The 18,815-nt window shown below is 35.9% G+C and overlaps 2 protein-coding genes across 3 annotated transcripts; one reads left to right on the top strand and one right to left on the bottom strand.

Annotated features, from left to right (window-relative positions):
- The first annotated feature begins 1,653 nt into the window (after nucleotides 1-1,653).
- On the top strand, nucleotides 1,654-11,505 carry LOC117216872 (D-3-phosphoglycerate dehydrogenase). Of its 2 annotated transcripts, XM_033463995.1 has the most exons (7): nucleotides 1,654-1,748; nucleotides 3,381-3,521; nucleotides 8,769-8,920; nucleotides 9,795-10,147; nucleotides 10,263-10,481; nucleotides 10,571-11,008; nucleotides 11,114-11,505. In XM_033463995.1, the coding sequence occupies exons 2-7, from the start codon at nucleotides 3,387-3,389 to the stop codon at nucleotides 11,356-11,358; spliced, it is 1,542 nt and encodes a 513-aa protein (XP_033319886.1). In that variant the 5' UTR covers nucleotides 1,654-1,748; nucleotides 3,381-3,386; the 3' UTR covers nucleotides 11,359-11,505. The 2 variants fall into 2 exon arrangements, with proteins under 2 accessions (XP_033319886.1, XP_033319887.1); XM_033463996.1 differs by lacking the exons at nucleotides 1,654-1,748; nucleotides 3,381-3,521 and adding an exon at nucleotides 8,213-8,378.
- A 58-nt stretch (nucleotides 11,506-11,563) lies between these two features.
- LOC117216874 lies at nucleotides 11,564-13,517 on the bottom strand. The gene is made up of 5 exons (XM_033463999.1): nucleotides 13,053-13,517; nucleotides 12,868-12,976; nucleotides 12,468-12,668; nucleotides 12,182-12,391; nucleotides 11,564-12,105 (listed from the first exon to the last, which is right to left on the bottom strand). Exons 1-5 carry the CDS (start codon nucleotides 13,202-13,204, stop codon nucleotides 12,049-12,051), a joined length of 729 nt encoding a protein of 242 aa, XP_033319890.1. The 5' UTR covers nucleotides 13,205-13,517; the 3' UTR covers nucleotides 11,564-12,048.
- Nucleotides 13,518-18,815: the final 5,298 nt, after the last annotated feature.

The following is an 18,815-nucleotide window of genomic DNA, read 5'->3' as shown; positions in this document are numbered from 1 at the left end:
TTAAATTATCATCGTTCCGCTCTCGTCTCTTTCCCTGTTTCTGTCGAATCATGTGAGCGTTATCTGCATTTTTTCTTTCCTACGCTGTTTTGTTTTCCGCGTTATCTCGTCGGGGTCTCGAGTTCGCAGCCAAGTAACCGGTTAACTCCGGTCCATCGACTTCTCCGTACAGCTTTAACGTTTTATCGGGTAATGGGCGATCCTCTTTCAATAAAGATACCTTTCAGCTTTGTTCTCATCCATCGATGATCGTGAGATTAATAAATAATCTTAAGAAAAATTATTTACTAGATCATAAATTCATATTTTCGGGCATATAATTAAAAGCGTAGAATCTCGGTAAAAATTTGTTTTACCTGTCAAGTATTATAGAAAGCTATGTATATATATATTTTGAATATTTTATATATTCTTTCATATCACGTGTATTCTGCACGATTTTTCGCCTGCAAATGTCCTATAAATGCAGAAAAGTTTAAATGCAGTTTCCTGATTACAAATTGTCACTTTAGTCTCCTGGCACATAAACTTTTTCTGTATTGGCGAAGGTTGGTTGTGTTCGTGTAACCTGCGAGTGTTCGACCATCTTCGTGAACCAACGTGTGTCTGTTCACAATAGGTGTCTACAAGCTTTTAAATTCTTTCGTGATCAAAGTTCGGCAAAGTTGTAAACAGGACGCTGCACCGCGTGGATGCTCCGGGGCTGCAATATGCTCGATTTATCTGTCGAAGGAGACGAACATATCAAGAAGAAATAAACGAGAGTTCGAACGGATCCAGAGTTGGCGATAGCAGCGTAATAATTATTGCAAAATCAGACCCCCAGCAGGCGTTGCATCACGTAGCATTAGATGACCCCGAAATGGAAAATATATTTTGCAGTAACCGTCGTCGTGTATCATGCGCCTGTACGCAAAAATATTCTTCTTTCATTCTCAGAACGATATTAAAAGAGATAAACAATAGAATTTTCTGTCCCCATCGCATTTTCTGATCACTAGATTGCGAGTGTTTATGTATTTTTGGAGAACTTTAAGTAGATTTGTGATTTGTACGCTAAATATTGTAGTTTAAGTAATTTGTACGTTTATAGAAAACCGTAAATAGAGATTTGTTTTACTATTGTATATTACAACTATATTACTACTTTCGCTTCATATTTATCTATATTTTTCTATATCATATGCATTTTGTATATTTTCACGTATTTAAGATTCTATTTTTTAGGTTATGTTCACAAAAATGCGAAATATTTCCTGTTATTTCTATTACTTTTTATGCAAGTATTTTTTGTGATTCTATTTCCTAGGTTATGTTTATAAAAATATAAAAATAATGTAATTGCCAAAAAATCTCAATAAATTTGTATAATACCTTTTACGAACGTACACAATAATCTTCAAAATAAGTTACTCATTCCTTTGGTGAGCCAAACATAATCCAAAATTCACTCGTGAATCACAAAGAATTAAAATAAATAATCCAACAACAAATAGATAGAACACAAAATAGTTTCGCGATTTTTCCGACACAGTATTTGCTTTTTGATGCAGAGCAATAATCCGGTAAATAACGAGTAAGAGCGACGGTAGACGCTCGAGTTTCGAGCGATTGGGGAGTGGGGAGACCCCTATAAGAAGATAAATCACCAAGGAACAGGCAGTTTACAGTTGAATCGTCAGGCGGACAGTTTACATTTTCAACGAATCTTCACGCACATTCGAAGACACTGAAAGGCGTTCTACAAGGTATGTATCTGTCAATCAAATCAACGTTGAATGCATTATTTGTACATATTTTTTTGTCAGATTCTATACTTCATGTTCCTAGTACCAAATTTTTGTAATCATATAAAAATGTAATACTACTAAATAATACGAAGATATTGGCACATAAACTTATTCTCCAATAGCACGATTTTTTATTGTTTTCATAGTATATAACTTTTGTATTCATACGAAAATAGTATTAAATGACATGACATTTAATATACTTCAGTTTAGTTAATTAGTATGTAAATGCTACAATAAATAAAACTATGTGTGAATATATTTTATAGCTACTGTTATATCATCTGTTGAAAGACGGTACGTTTATGGAACCATTCGATTCAGAAACACATTTTCAAATACGGATGTTTATATTGTATGGTAGGAACCAGTGTAAGCACGTTACTTACAAAACGGCGCCGGTATCGGCATGATAAGATATTAAAACACGTCTTCTAATACCTCGTTTATACTATGAATGCCACCGACTTATAAGTTATGTTGGCGTCACGTGACGTTCCGTGCCGTATAATATGTAGCGACCTTTAATATTTACCTCTGCTAATCCGTTCTATATTCATAGTTTCCGTGAATGCAAAATTTTCTATCTATACTTTCAAGGCGGACGTTTACATGTAGTCACTCTCATAACTTTTTAAAACAAGATAACTTTCTTTAAATTGGATCAAAGTCTTGAGTCTTTTTGAGGCGTTAGAAAAATTAATTTACTAGACAACGTGCAAAAAAACAACTGTCACTGTTCACAACCTTTTTCTTTGAGCCTGTAATGAGGATTTAAATAATATGTTTTGTAGATTTATGTAATTATATTTGTTTGTGTAGATTTATGTAATTATCGAAAACCGTTAACGTTGCTATGATCTACAAATGGTTGAAACTGACTTTCGGCCTATAATAAATTATAATGAGTCTTGATACATTTTTTGATACCTGTCGCTTGTTTCTGCATCAATCGATTTCTATATAAAACTGTATATGACCGAGGTAAGTCTAGAAAACGTATTATTTGAATTTTCATTACAGGCTCAGATAAAAAAGTTCTAAATAGTGACTTTTACTATTTTTATACGTCGTCGAATAAACTAATTTTTCTAACTTGTTAAAAAATCTCAAGTTGTTCCGTCCAAACTTAAAAAAGTTTTTCTGTTTTAAAGAGTACGTAAGTAATAACTGTTGGTTAATTCTCATTTCACGGGAATCAAATCCATCGCATTCAGTAACAAGTGGAATTTTACGGGCATTTCGTAGTTCGTGAACAATTTGAATGTAAAAGCGTATATTAATTAAAATAAAATAAATTTACGCACTTTTGTCTGGCAATGCTATCTAGGTGATTCACATTGTTGAAAATTTTCTAGTCCATAAGTGTATAAAAAATTTAGTAAAGAAGAAACATAGGTCATCGACGACTACCGTGACAGTGAACACGTTGACGAGCTAAACGAGCACTATTGTACTATTATTATGCAATCACTCTGTATATCGAACACAAGCTATTGAAATCGTGGAGAACACGAACGTAGGTTAGCTATATCTAATGGAAATCTACATGGCAGAAATACACTCAGGGGTTCTGTTTGTTTCTTCAAGGATAACATGTTCAGCACACTCGGAAGCGTTCTCATAAGCGATCCTGTGGATGCGTGTTGCAGCGAACTGCTTGTTCGCCACGGTATTCCGGTCACCACTAAATACAAGCTATCAAAGGAGGAACTAATAAAAGAGCTTCAGGTATACACAATCTTTCATTAATCGAAACTTTCTTTCTCTTGTTTTCTGTACATAGACGCGATGAAATTGTCACAATCGATCTATATACTTACTTTCTACGTACACTAATGCGTATAAATATTTAGCATCTGGTGCAATTCGATCAAAAAGTTGATATTTTCGACATAAGGTTACGAATACAGTCAAACACTCGTAACCCCGTTTTGTGAATGTATTACGTGCGTTATATGAGGCATTAACAATTTTCTTAGCACTGTTATAAGGCAACTGTTCGCAGAACCAATTTTCATCCACCTTCGATTATATTATTGCTTTTTCGCAAATGCAAGTACACGGTAATGTACATTTCTATCTTGCTTCGAATGGAGAAACCGGTTTACGCCATTTCGATTTAGCGACGATTAGGCTTAGCTGCACTTTCCCCCTATGCTGCGTACACAGTCGACTGCGCACGTTGTAATATGGCGACGCATGCATAGAGATTTCTCCTGACTCAGGTTGTAACAAGATGCGTAAACTGGTATTGATTCTGCTTTTCCTAATTAAAATGTTCTGTCTAGTATGTCATCATTTTTCAACGTACACAAAATGGAAGAAATATGGTAAATATCAATATCTCAGCCACCTCACCGAGTTCGATGATTATTGAATACAACAACTGTTTTCTACACATGAAACCGCCGCTCGATCTTAGTTTCCGAGTTATTAATAAATAAACGACCGGATAAAATGACGCTTAATCCAAACCTGATCCTTGTGTTTTGTTTGTAGCTTATATAAACGGAAATTGAGCGAAGCGGCAAACGTGTCAGCTATGTTTGTTACCGTGTCACATATAGACACATTATTAGCACATTTTTTGTTAGATTTGAGTTAGGTGCTATTTTATCCGCCCACCGTGTCGTGTTGTAACGGGTGTACAATTAATTATAGGCAAAATATATTATATTGATACGGGCAGTTTTTCGTAAATATCTCGGGAACTAAGGCCAAGGGTCGGTTTCATGTGAAGAATAGAGTTGTTCAAAATGTTCATTTCTACAACATATTGAAAAATTCTTGAAATCGGAAAGGTGGGTTAGATAATTACCAAAAATATTTGTCCACTATTACTGTGTCGAACTTTTGATGGATTCTTCTCACATAAGGCATACATTTGAAAGGTAGTAGAATGGAAACAGAGATTAATCATATCATAGTTCACGTACAATTAATCTGGTGGAAGTAGTAACGTGTAAAATTCTCGTCACAATTAGATGCAGCTTATGCATTCCTTATTCGTCGATAGATTTACACAGGGTAATTCTCTTCCGAAGGTGTCAACGACTACACTCTAACCGATAACCGATATTACAAACACGATTGTTTATACGTGTAATTTGTCATCAAAGAGAGATATGGTTGCCGTGCCCCGGTTGTATCTAAACAAGGGTATAATATGCAACACGACTAACGAAATTGAATCATCTAGTAATAGCAAGAGAATCTTCCATCTTAATCAGCGAGCAAGGTCCCATACTGATGTAAAGAAGTTTCAAATAGGCGTAAAACGTGACATTAATGCCGAATTTTCAGTCTTAAGGATTGAGCATCATAATATGTTTATTGGTAGATTGCGAATGTTCATACATTTATGCGAAATTTAATAATAGTTCAACAGAGTTTAATAATAGCTTACATTATTGATAATAGCAATAGTATTGGAATATAGGTATCAGATTACAAACTACGATGGAACTTCATTTATCCGAACTCGCCCGGGAAACAAACATTCATATTCACAGCTAGAGTACGTAAAATCCGAGTTCACGTTCAAATAACTGAATTTAATCGCCGAGAGTTGATATAACCCAGATATATCCATCGCTTTTCCAGAAGAACGATTTTCCCAAGTAATTGGTTTTTTCGTACAGAAAGCTTGTGACTACTTTTTCAAAAACTCCATAGCAGTATATGCAATGGAAAAAAATTGTGTTAATCGCTAATTATGATTGAATTTAATCCCCAAATAAAAGAAAAGTGAAGTTATTGTTTTATCTAAGTTAATGAAGCCGTAAGTAGTGTTTGTAAAGTTTCGTTTCACTGCACTGATTGTGAGTTCCACTTTACGCGGTTTCATGAAACGTCGATGTTATCGAACTATCGCAGACGTATTTCAGCGTGTGTAAACCGCTTTATTCCCGTTCTCGCGTCCCTCTTTCTTTTCTTTGATCTCGATCAATTGCCGCGTACATCGAAGTCGGTGTAACCGGCTAGATCCAGTTTGGTCGACAAACGTGAATACCGGTTTAGCTACATGGGTCGTTGTACTTATCTGTGTCGGCCGAGTCCTCTCTCCTATTGTGCGCCCGTAGACATGCAATTTCCGCGATAGCTCCCGACAGGCCATTATCAATGGCGAATCCCCAAGAGCAACAAAATATAAAAATGCCACATTCTCGACAACTTGCTAATTAATTTAATTAATTTAATTACATAACGCGAATTAGATTATTTAAGTTATGGTATCAAAGATATTAAAATATAAATTACAAGCAAATTTAGATCTCGTAGAGGAAGCTTGAAAAACATACTTGCGAAAGGCACCTGAATCCGCCACTGCTTATCATTATCAGGACGAGCGTGAAGAGCGCATTTACAGTGGTTCGCGAGAATATTCGAACGCTTGTCACACAATTTTTTTTTCATCGATATATCGTGTGCATTATGGGAAATTTTTTGAGATCTCGTTAGCGCTATAACGAGACACGACTGTCGTGATTATAACAGCATAGCTGAATACGCATAACACCAATTCTTGGGAAATTAGGAAAAGTTTGAAAATGCCAATTTTCTTATCGAAATTATTAAATGATGACATTTACGTTTTTACAGTAGAAGACAGGTACAGTCTGTCGTGTTTATTAATTTTCTCAGATTTTTCGAAATAGTAGCTTTTAGCTCTCCACATATATTTATTTATATATATATTTATACATATTTATATATATATGTCGGAGAAGAGTCAGGAACAGGGTTGTGGGCGTTCGATAGACCTCCCTTGGAGTTGGTCATCGTTGTGTGATAACGAAGACGCGGCCTAATGCTACGAGTAGGGACACTACTGACTCGACAATCAACAGCGGTGATGGGGCACTTGCGATGTGAGCGACGTTGGTCTTAGGTCCGGTAACGAATCCGCGGTCAACGGGAGGAGAGATAGACTGACGCTGACTCGAACGTGTACTACTCGCGGATCAAGCGGTGTTGGTCCCTTCGTCGATGAGATCTCCCGAAGGAATGAATGTTCGTCCCAACGTCACCACCGAGACGACCTCTGGTAGTGTATCTAGGTACGCCAGTTCCTCCGATCGGCGTCGCTGTCGATTGGTCGATTTGCGACAAAAGCTGCCTGTCCGTTTGCAAAAATCTTAATTGCCGAAAACCCAGGTTTTATAGCGGGTCTCCAAGCTGGCTGGGCTTGTGCTGTGTACGTGCCTCCACATCTGGTATTCATTGTCCGAAGGGACCTCTATGGGTGTTTCTTTTAATGAGGGTCATACTGTAACTCCGCGCCTTTGTTGGACGGAACGCCCGTCCCGTTGATCGCGGCTACGTTCGGCGACTGGTGGTCGCCTTGAGCCCAAGTTTATTATCACAAATCGGAAACAAGTACAATTGGGCAGGATGACGGCAAATTGTTTAATTACGACTGTAAACTTTAATTGCAATTTTACGGATTTTCCCGAAGTTCCAGGGGGACGGCTCCGGCGTCCTTTCATCTCCGACATATACATATATTTATTCATATATTTATATAATTAATGTAACGTGCATATCGTATGAGTATTATATGCAATTCTAAATAGTTCTATTTTTATTAAACGAGTGAATATACTTTTTGCTAATCTTTATCGCTGTCTGATTTTATAATGCGTGCCATGTATCTAACGTGCGATAAACAATAGGTTATCGCAACGATATATAAGCATGTAAAATGCCCTTTTATTCCCGAGCAGCCAATTGAGTTTGATATGTACTCTGTATGGAAGTTGTAGATTTTGCTGTGAATATGTCGGCATCTCGCTTGAAATTGTACTATATTGTTACTTTTCTTGAAATAACGATTTATTCTTACCGGGTCCTACCAAATATTTCAGGCAGTGCTACACTTGGCAGAAATAATGAATTCAGAAAGCAATATAAACTCGCGTTACTTGAAAAAACAAGATAATAATACATGGCTGCACGAGAATAAAAAGAACACTTTGATGCGAATGTGCAAACGGCAGTCGCGCTACCTATCGAGTGTTGCTGGCATATCGTTACGATAATTCGTTATTCGTCGCATGCTACATACACGCTACGCACACGTTATGAGGTATACACGATACTCAGCTAAATCTTCACCGTTGAGCTAATAGTTGAGCAAATACTGCGATCGACAGCGATTAGTAAAAGGTAGAACAGTTTAAAATTCACTCGTTTAATAAAAATAAAGCTACTTAGAATTGCATGCGATGATAATACTCAGACGATGTGCACGTTATATCAGTTATATAAATCTGTACATAGGTCACTGTTACATGCCCGGGTAATTCTTTTTTTTTATGTATAACGTAGCATTTCGAAAAATCTGAAAAAATTATCGGTTAATAAACATGATAGGCAGTTTCTACTGTAAAAACGTAAGTGTCGTAATTTAATAACTTGAAGAAAAAATGTTCAGACGCAAGGTCTTGAAAAATTGCCAGATATTTACAGATAAGTAACGCCATACAGTAAAAGAAATCATGTTTAGGTCAATAACTATCCTAATGATAGGACTAAAATTTTGTCGAAATGGTTTCCCTAGAAAGCTCCTCTCATCGACGTATCGTAAGTTTCATTTGATTTGCCGATGCTTTTATCGTGCTTATTAGAAATTACAAAACGTTTATTGCAAACATACACTTAGCGAACGATTGACAATCGTAAACGCTAAAGATGGTCTCGCTATATATTGTGGCTTGTTGATGTAGTGACAACAATTAACCATGCAAGTATTTTGACGGTATTTACGACTTGTAACTTCTATTGTATACATTTTCAGATCCGTTCCAGGTTAGACCAACAGTTAAGGTAGCCGTGTCTCGTTACAGTGCTAATGAAATTTCAAAATGTTTTATATAATAATATAATACATAAAAAAATGTCTAAATGTATACTAATATTTTCGCCAGTCGCTGCAAGTAACGTACTATTCACATAATTATACGTATGAAACAGAATCACGAAGGATTGATCGTGCGATCGGAGACAAAGGTGGTCAACGATGTGTTCGCTAGTTGTCCAAAGCTCCGCGTGGTCGGCCGGGCTGGCACTGGCGTCGATAACATCGATCTTCAAGCTGCCACGAGAAAGGGAGTCATCGTGTTAAAGTATGTCCGCTTACTCTCTGTTACTCTTCTGTTACTGTAACTTCGTTAACTCTCACGATAATTGAACGACGAGAACAATTATTTCAACCACGGACGTTAGTTTTTGCATAATAACCCAGACAAATTAGCCACAAGGGGGCGTCACGTTGTGCTAAAGATGGTACATACCTGAAATTTTATTGCTCGAATTTGTTAAAATCATGTTGAGGAACAAAAACAGAAAGCTTCGAACAAGGCTTGCAGATATTGGAAATATCTATCGGATGAAACGTAGCGTGTTAAGATTGGGGTATTTTTTTGCGAATATCTCGAAACCTAAGGTCGAGCAACGTGATGGGGAGTAGTAAATATGGCAACATGTATGAGGAATAGTAAATATTACTTAACACTGTAAATAACACTTTGCAAAAACTAATAAATATTTAACGACGAAATTTGGCACATTTTTTAAGAATGACGTAAGCTAGATTTTCACCAACTCTCAACTTCGTAGATTTAATTTTACAAGAATAATTAACGATTGAAAAACGTTTCATTTCATAGATATTCTTTACATCTACGATATTATCTCTTTCATTCGAAAGTTTTTGCCACCTGATTATTACGTTCGTTGAAATATGAAAAAAAACTGTTTTCAGCAACTTTGAAGATGCAGATAGCCAAACCTGTACAAATGCAAAGTGGTAAACATATATAGGATTTACATTGTTGAACATGATTTTGGCAAATTCGTGCAATAAAATTTCAGGTGGCACATTATGTTGCATCAAAGGCTAATTTGTCTGGAAATATTAAATATTCCAAATAAATATTATAAACCGCTCGGTCAACGATGTATTAAATAAAATGCTAAGCAATTATGCATTTTTTTCAGTACACCCGGTGGAAACAGCATCAGCGCTTGCGAGTTGACGTGCGCGTTAATCTCTAGTCTGGCACGTAACGTTCCTCAGGCGGTTCAGTCGTTGAAAGAAGGACGATGGGACAGAAAATTGTATTCCGGTTTCGAGTTATCTGGAAAGACACTTGCGGTGCTCGGAATGGGTCGAATCGGTCGCGAAGTGACTCGGAGAATGCAAGCGTATGGCATGCGTGTGATCGCCTTTGATCCTTTACTCACGTGCGAAATCGCAAACCAGATTGGTGTGGAGAAGCTCACTTTAGATGAGATATGGCCCATAGCTGATTACATCACCGTACATACGCCGCTTATTCCTCAGACAAGAAGTACTTTGAAATTTTTCTCAGTTATTTTCATTACAGTATCGGAACGAAATATTTGGAAGAAATAACTTATTCGCTTTCTATTAACTAATTTACAAATAGATACACCTTGTTTCAGATCTGATTAACGCTACGACCTTGGCAAAGTGTAAAAAGGGAATACGTATTATAAACGTGGCTCGCGGTGGTATCGTGGACGAAGAAGCATTACTGAATGCATTGAAGTCGGATCACTGCGCTGGAGCAGCTTTGGACGTCTTTATTGAAGAACCACCGAAAAACCCTGTCACTCTTGAATTAATCGCACATCCCAAGGTCATCGCTACTCCTCATTTAGGTAATAACCTTTTTCAATGATATTTTTCAAATAACTGTTATCTTTTATCTTTACCAGTAACTTCGTTGTAACTCAATGTTGACTTACAGGAGCAAGTACCGAGGAAGCTCAGCAGCGAGTGGCCGAAGAGATAGCCCAGCAATTTCTAGCATTGTCTGGTAAATCGACAGAATATGCAGTTACCGGAATCGTAAATGCACCAATGTTGCACGCTGCCATGTCAGACGAGAACGCATCGTGGATCGAACTATCGAAAAAGTTGGGTCAATTGATCGGTCGGTTCTTGAAAGGGAAACTGAATGTAATTGTACATAGCCAAACAGTTGGTAATGTCAGCATGCGAGAAAAAGTATTCGTCCACACAGCCGTTCTCGTTGGAATTTTATCAGGGCAAACGAAAAACGGTTTGAACTTGATAAGTGCGCCTATATTAGCTGAGGACATAGGCATTGATGTTAAAGGAAACCACAAAGAATCGACTGATGGGGAAGCAATCGTTGTTGAAGCTGAAGGTCATCAGATCAAAGGTAAGATGAGAATAAAACACTTTTTATCAATGTATTATCATTCTTGACGTTCTCAGTATATTTATTTCGATCGTTTTGGTCTATTTCTCTCTCAATTTTATCCAGGAACGGTCCGTAACAATGAACCACTGTTGCTCTCGCTGAATGATGCACAATTCGGCAATGGAATCGCTCTAGGGAACTACGTCTCCTTGTATCAAACTAACAACGTCCAAGATCTGGCGAAAATTGTGAACGCTTTCTCTACAAAAGGCATCAACGTTTGCAACTTGAACGCCAGCGGAAGCTGGATGGTGATTCAAACCGATCAAGAAGTTTCCGTACGTGTTGACAGCATCGAATCCTTCTGAAGCCCATGTTGTTCAATTAAGAGAAAAGCGCAGTATTTTAAAACTCGGTATGACTCAGTTTCACGCAAATCGAGTTACATTTTTGTTATATCAATATAGATTAATTATATCTATGCAGATATAAGGGTAATACAATGTTCGATTCTGTTCGCATACGTATTATTTATTGCTCCAATCGAAAATGTAGGAAAAAGAAACACATAAGTTGTGTTTCTGGTGAATACACCTGTACTATGATCACATGTAATTAAAAATCTTTATAAATCTTAAATACGTACACATGTATTGAAAACTAAAAATATACAAAAATATATATATGTATGCGTGCGTACGTGCATGTGTGTATGTGTATACGTTATATGTATACGCACAAGTATTTATATTTTTATATTGCTAGTACTCGTTAATAAAATATTACATGTATCACAAAATTACCAGCATTTACAACAATCTCCGCGCGCATTATTTCTCATGGAATAAATATGATACATCCACATACACATGGGCCAAGAAGGCATGAGAAATGTATATACCTTAGAAAATACAGTCATTGACAATTCTACACCAGTAAACTAAAACATTATTTACGCGTCCGTTTGCTAACTAAGCCAACTAAATACTTTCTCCAATAATCTATGAATTTTCATTGCATTTGAAACATACTAAAATATAATCGTAGAAAATGTAAATTTATATTCTTTCGTAGCTATCTAGACGACAACAGTTAAAAGTGAAGGTGATTCCATCCTGTAAATATAATATTAAATTGTTTGCAAGGGTAAACAAATGGAGAAAAACCTAAATTGTGTCTTAATTAACTTACTTTAACGAGTGAAGGAAGGCTTTGCCAGAAGCTATGATTGGGCATCATTTCCCAACCTGTTGCACCCCTCAAGAACTTCAAAGTTAGTGCTCCACCAATAAAGTATATTCCAGAAATCACAAAGAGATAAATAAGTAATGTAGAACCAATGGAAAGGCCCTTAGAGTGCATCAATGTTTTACAAGCATAAGTAGACGTTAAGAGTAGATGCTGAAACAAAAACGCAAGAGTTTAAGAGAATTAGGAGAAACACCTGTCTATTCCTTTTAAAAAATTTGAAACTTACATATTCATTAGGAGTTTTATTGAGAGATTCCACGTACAAGTGTGTTTCACATGAACTACAACATGACAGGGCTATTGTTGTTGTATAGTTCTCATGATGAAACATGAAAACAGGAGGTTTCGATTCGTCACTCTCTATAATTATCTTTGTTTCCTCTGCTTTACCCAGCACAAAAGTATTGTTGTTGCATGTGGCGCACAACTGGAATCATGATAGTAGTAGTGTGTCATTACATATTACAGTACCAATGAATTTTCACAATGTTTTGTACAATATGTTCATAAAAGCTTTCTAAAAATATTCAAATACTATCGTGAATCGTTGTTTGTTGAATGACATCGATAATAGAATTAGAGCAAACGAGAAAATTCCATAGCATATTCATTAAACATTTCCTTACAGAAGCCCCATCTCCTTTGTAACATTCGCTCATTTGATCGTTCGACAGTCGTTTATTTGTACAAGGATGGAAGAAAAAAGCGCAATTCTGTTCGGTACTATTTATAGACCTAAAAGAAAAAATTTCTTTTCGGATAAAAGTTAACGAGCAAAATATGAAGAGGTTAGGATATTCGATCCACCGACCTTGAATTAACCAGCGGCATCAAACTGTACCCTTGCCAGTTTGGAAACATGCACGAGCAACTCGTTAATTGTTTACATTCTGAAGACGTTTGCTCGCAAAAAATTATTAAAAGTGATGCAAACACAAACAAAATCTCATTTTTCTTGATCATTTTTGACAAGGCTGATCTACGCGTAACTGCACTGCTATTAGTCAAAACATTGCCACACTCGGTGTCACTAACACTAACCTCTTCGTTTTATGCAATAATTCAAAACGTATTTTAAACAAAATAAATGATTCCATGTATCATCCGATCGACTAATCTAGGAACAATTTGAATAAAGGCGCGACGGGAAACTATTAATTTTCATACACAATTCTAAAATTATCTTTCCTCTTGGTGACATGTTCATAATTAGCGATTATTTTCGCACTATACAACGATCATGATCATTTCGTTGCAGGATTTCAAGGTCATCAATATTTTTTTAAATTGTACCCTATATTTTCCAATATGTTTATATATTGTGAAGACACAAATTCAACGACCTTAATAATCCTAATAATGATCAATAGATAGGTGGTAAAATTAAAAAAGGAATACAGCGAGGAATTAACTGAAATTAGTTTTATTTCTGTGATTCTGAAGGAGAGATTAGTAGAGATATCGTCAAGCGAAATCCTGTCAAAAAATGTACACTGAGAATAAGGACCTCTCGTGGTGAACGGCTGCATTATCAGCACACCTCGTCTCCAGCGCTCTTGGTGGGAGAAACGCGCATAGGTTAGGTAAGAGGAGAAATGTGTGATCGTGCAATCCTAACAAGATTAGGGTATACTGTGCGACGAAGAAAGATATATAAATTAGTTTCATTTTTTCACTGTTTCTTTTGCAATCGTATATCATCCTAATTAGATCCTGAACTTTGTTCCTATATTCCATTTAAACATCGAAAGAGATAAATAAACATTTGCAAATTCTGTTCAGTAAATAAAACCACTAACGTGATACCTGTTAATTAATTTCAGCAATTTCTGTGGAGTCAAATAAATTAATTTTTTTATCACTATTATTCAGAAAAGGTTATAATATTCTTAGATTTAATTTATTACATTATAAGATAGGTTAAACTAATATTATCTTCTGTCTGTTACAGGATTGCTTTTGGCGCAACATCAGGAATCCTCAACCTTTCTGAGAATTTCAAAGGGATTCTGTTACGTCTTATTGTTACGTTCTATTTAGTTACCGACGAGAAGGTAGCGTTAACTGACGTTTAATGCAACTGGCAATAAGTTCTAACTTTCGGCTAACTTGCTATGTGCAGGAATACTGGCACGAGAGAGGATTAAGGTTGTTCGAAAGTAAATTAACAATATGTAATGATTTATTCAAATCTTACTCGAATTCAATATTGACAATTGATTGACAGACTGACGGATATAAAATTCTTCGATTGACAAAATGGTAATTCTTCGTATAACAAAATGATGATTCTTCGGTTGACAAAATGATAACTAACTCCTCGAATGGTAATTATTCGGTTGACGAGCGGTAATTAATTATTGATTTCTCTGAGTCACTACATTTATTTATATCTGTCAGAGATGAAAAAACGTCGGGGTCTTCCTTTTGAAAATGTTTGAGAAAATCCCCAACGTTTGTTCAAACTGCCGACTTTGTTTAAAATTTAAATTGTCTTACTATCGTTATAAAAATATAGTTAGGTAAATATAAAAACATAGTTAGATAAGTTTTCGCAAGATATAGCTTTTAGCAGGTTTAACTGCCTTTCTCTTCAAATATTGTAAACACGATTTCAAATAAACGTTTTAAATTACCTTGATTTGAAAGAAATTATCAATTTTACTTTCGCGCTACGGACGTGCGGGACGCGAGACGTGACGCTTATACTATTTTATTCTTTTAATACTTACCAATATTTATCAATTTTCTCAAACTCTTCCGCCATTTTTGATAACTTAAACTAATGAGAGTTGGAAAGTATTTAAGGATATGGATAATGAGAAGGTTTTAAAATAACTAGTGATTAAACACTTTGTCCATTTGCAAAATAAGGTCGTTTTATTCAATCGAATGTGCAAGTTTACAATAATCGTACAACTTTATATACAATTCATAATTTTCTGTATAATAATTTGTGTAACTGGGTAATTTTATTCATAACGTTTCATCGTCATGGTATCCTCGAAGGAAAGTGTTAATTCTTTGTCTTTCAGGCGTTTCTTTTCGATGTGTAAGAATTCAAATTAAAGCTTAATTAAATTTCAAATTATATCGTAGGTAATTATAGATATCTCCGGACAGGGTTACGAATAAATAATTGGTATGTTCACATGTAGGACAACCTTTATTATTTAATACAGTACTAATTATAACATAATACTACGCATTATTACAATATTAGTATTATTATATTGGTTGTAATCTGAGATTTTCTTCTTAATGGTGTTTTTTGCGGCGTGGGTGCGTGCGTGCCGTTGCGTGCATGCGTGTACGCGCGCGCACTTGTGTGTACGTATCTATATATGATAGTTTTCATACAAATAAACAAATAAATACATACGTATGTATAAACTATATATATATACATATACATATATATATTTATTCGTTTATTCGTAATACCCCTACACTTAGTGCATTACATGTACACGTATGTATGTGTTTATATGTATACATATATGATATTTATTATACCCTTGTATTATTACGCGGTACATGAATTCATATCTTATCTCTTATAATCTTATAAATCTAATTCGAATACATATAGTGTATATAGATATATATATAGATATATATTTATATATCATCAGGATGGTATAAATAATATTGTATTTCATAAAAGCACTTTTTGTTGCTTATAATATTATTGTTTTTTTTTCTTCTTTAATTATCGCATCGCTTTTTCCCCCACATATTTCCCCTAACGCTCTTTCTTTCTTTCACTTCGTTTCTTCTTTTCTTCTACTATACGCGACATCCGTAAAGGAATTTTCTTGCTTTCTTTTTTACATTCTTAAAAGAGTTTTACGTCTCTCTTTTTTTCGGCTTTCTTACTAGCTTCGGAAGGAAAACTTAAGACACATTACGAACTACAGATATCGAGAATCTTCTTTTTTTCTTACATCTTCTTCCTCGTCTTCTCCTTTTTCTTTAAATACTAGACAATCGTTTTCGCGTTGTATGATCGCTCCTTTCTCATCGATCTCTTTCGAATATCGGTCGATATCACGCAAACCCCCGTTCCCGCCCCTGTCCCCACCCTCGCCCGAGATGTCGGTGAGAAATTCCTTTCGTGCAGTTCGCTAGTTCTAGCCGTTGATTTCTTTTTTTGCTTTTTAATTTTTTTGTTATTTTATTCTTCGTTCATTCGCTCGCACGCACACACACACACAGACACACACACGTTACAGGCAGACGTGTGTGCGCGCGAGTCCAGCGCTATGCAAGTGTGGTACTTTGGAAGACTATCATATAACTCACAATGTTCTCCTAATCCATGACCATTTATTCTATTGCATTTTTAGAAACGACCGCATGCGTCATAGGAAAAGTTTGTTGCAATCGGACTGCGAATATTTATAGAAATTTGTATTTCTATAAGTAGAACGAAAGGAATCTTGATGAATGGAACTGTAGGCGAAAAATTGTTTCTATTGTGATATTGTTACACCGTAGTGTAATTTGTATTGTAACGATAACGTATCCGGCAGAGACAAGCAAGTTAAGTGACTAATAAATAAGCGTGTCTGTTCGATGTTGGGTTGTTGGGACGTTTCAAATATGCGTTTCTCAGACACATGTTAAAAGATTTTCTGAATTTTATGAACTGTCAACTAACCAACTTGCCATACGGACACATGAAAATCCGCAGTCTAATTGCAACGTTTAATACGATAAAGGCGATAAAAGGAGGAAATGCGATAACGTTGTGAAGAGTAAACCTAAACGCTATAGCGGAAAAAAGGAGAAGTGATAGAGATAAAGAAGCGGTAAGAAGATACAAAATGGACGAAATAGATTTGCACAATAGAAGAAGTGATCAAAGAGGTTAGAAGAAAATTGTTTGCTACGTATGACATCCTTCCAGGACACTACACCGGCATAGTAACGAGTACAGAGTGTCCTACAAGGTATGGCATATGCGGCAAATGAAAGATAGGAAATACGGTTTAATCGAAACAAGAAATACGAGCTTATCGATGCCCTTACCTAACCTCTACTATTATTAGTTTACTTTATTTGCTTGCTCTTCTTTTTATCGAATCAGTTTTTAATTTGCAAAAGTTTTGCTCCATGTTCGAATGGCCCGGGAGAATTACACGCGTTTTCCAATAAGTTACGCAGTTCTTTCGTTTTCGTTTTATTTTACTTTTTTTTCATTATCTTTTTTCTAGCAATTAATTGTACCGCCATTAAAAAATATCTGATATTTGTCTCTTAATGATTTATAAACTTTAAACCAGAGAATGCTCGTGTCACTTTAGAGTTAGTTTATAGAAATTACGTTCGCATTTTTTTATATCCTTTGGATAGATATTAAACACTTTTTTTTTGTTCTCTCAGATACATCATACCTTATGAAACACATTTATGCTTTCGCCCTTACCCGCTTCAATAAATATCTCCGTATGTGTTACTCCCTCGCAATCGTCCTCCTCAATTGTTATTTTTTTTTTTATTTATTTTTCTTTTTTGTTTGGCTGGTCCACTAACATTCCTAGAAAAAATACTCTCTGCAGTCCTCTATGTTTATAAGCTAAGATTTTTTTTTTGTTCCTCTATTTTCTGTTTTTGGTTTCCCGTCGTTCTTCTATTTCGTTTTCCTTCGTTCCTTCGTCAAAACTGTCCATTCACTTATCCCTCGTTTTAACTTTATCTTTCCCCGATTTTTAATACTTTTAAGAACACCTTCTCCCCGTTCTCCGTCTTACGTACATATGAAACCTCGCAATAGGTTCGTGCAAGCTACTTGCAACCACTTCAAACAAAGAACGTAACGCGATTACGGTACCTGAATTTTAATCGCTACCGTGCGATCGAATCACATTGATCGTTCGTATTTCCGCGATTTACACACGCGATACTGTGTATGTATATTGACGGTCATTATACATCGATACGGCGATTATACATCGTAATCGAGATACACGCGGTGAAACGTTAACTAACCTCGTACACGATTTGTCGTTCGACTAGTTTGCAAGAAAGCGAAGGGAGAAAAGCTTACAACTGATGGTTAGTTTGATTATAATAAGATTACAAATTATCTAGTATCACAAACATCGTTATAGATCGCGAAAATGCCCGTGGATAAACGAATCGAGCCGATTGGAAGGAAATAATCCAATTCGTCAAATGAACTCCTGTTTATACAGGCCGTTCCAGAACCTGCGAGTATAGCTTCACTGGTGGAACACCCTGTATGTATGTTTATACGATATAAACGCGTAGCTTTCTCGTGTCGCGAGAGAGGAAGAAGGGAAGGAGGAAACATGAAATACAATATTTCTTCTATCGAGACGTTTTTATCTTGGAATCACACTCGCAGCTTACCCTTCGCGATGATTAATTACAGTTCCATTGCTTGAACGTTTAGATCGATCATTATACGGTAGAACTTCATTTATCTCAAAAAGATTTTAATTAATGCGACTCGTTAACTGGACTTTAGCTGCTTGAATTTACTTAGTCGAACGCGAGCTCCTGTTATGTGAACACAAAATAACAAGTAGTTGGTGAGCTCTTGGTG

Source organism: Bombus bifarius, unplaced genomic scaffold (assembly GCF_011952205.1).
Source record: "Bombus bifarius isolate JDL3187 unplaced genomic scaffold, Bbif_JDL3187 scf7180000007974, whole genome shotgun sequence".
Taxonomy (NCBI): domain Eukaryota; kingdom Metazoa; phylum Arthropoda; class Insecta; order Hymenoptera; family Apidae; genus Bombus; species Bombus bifarius.
Note: the sequence above shows the minus strand (reverse complement) of the source record. Positions and strands in the feature narration are given on the sequence as shown.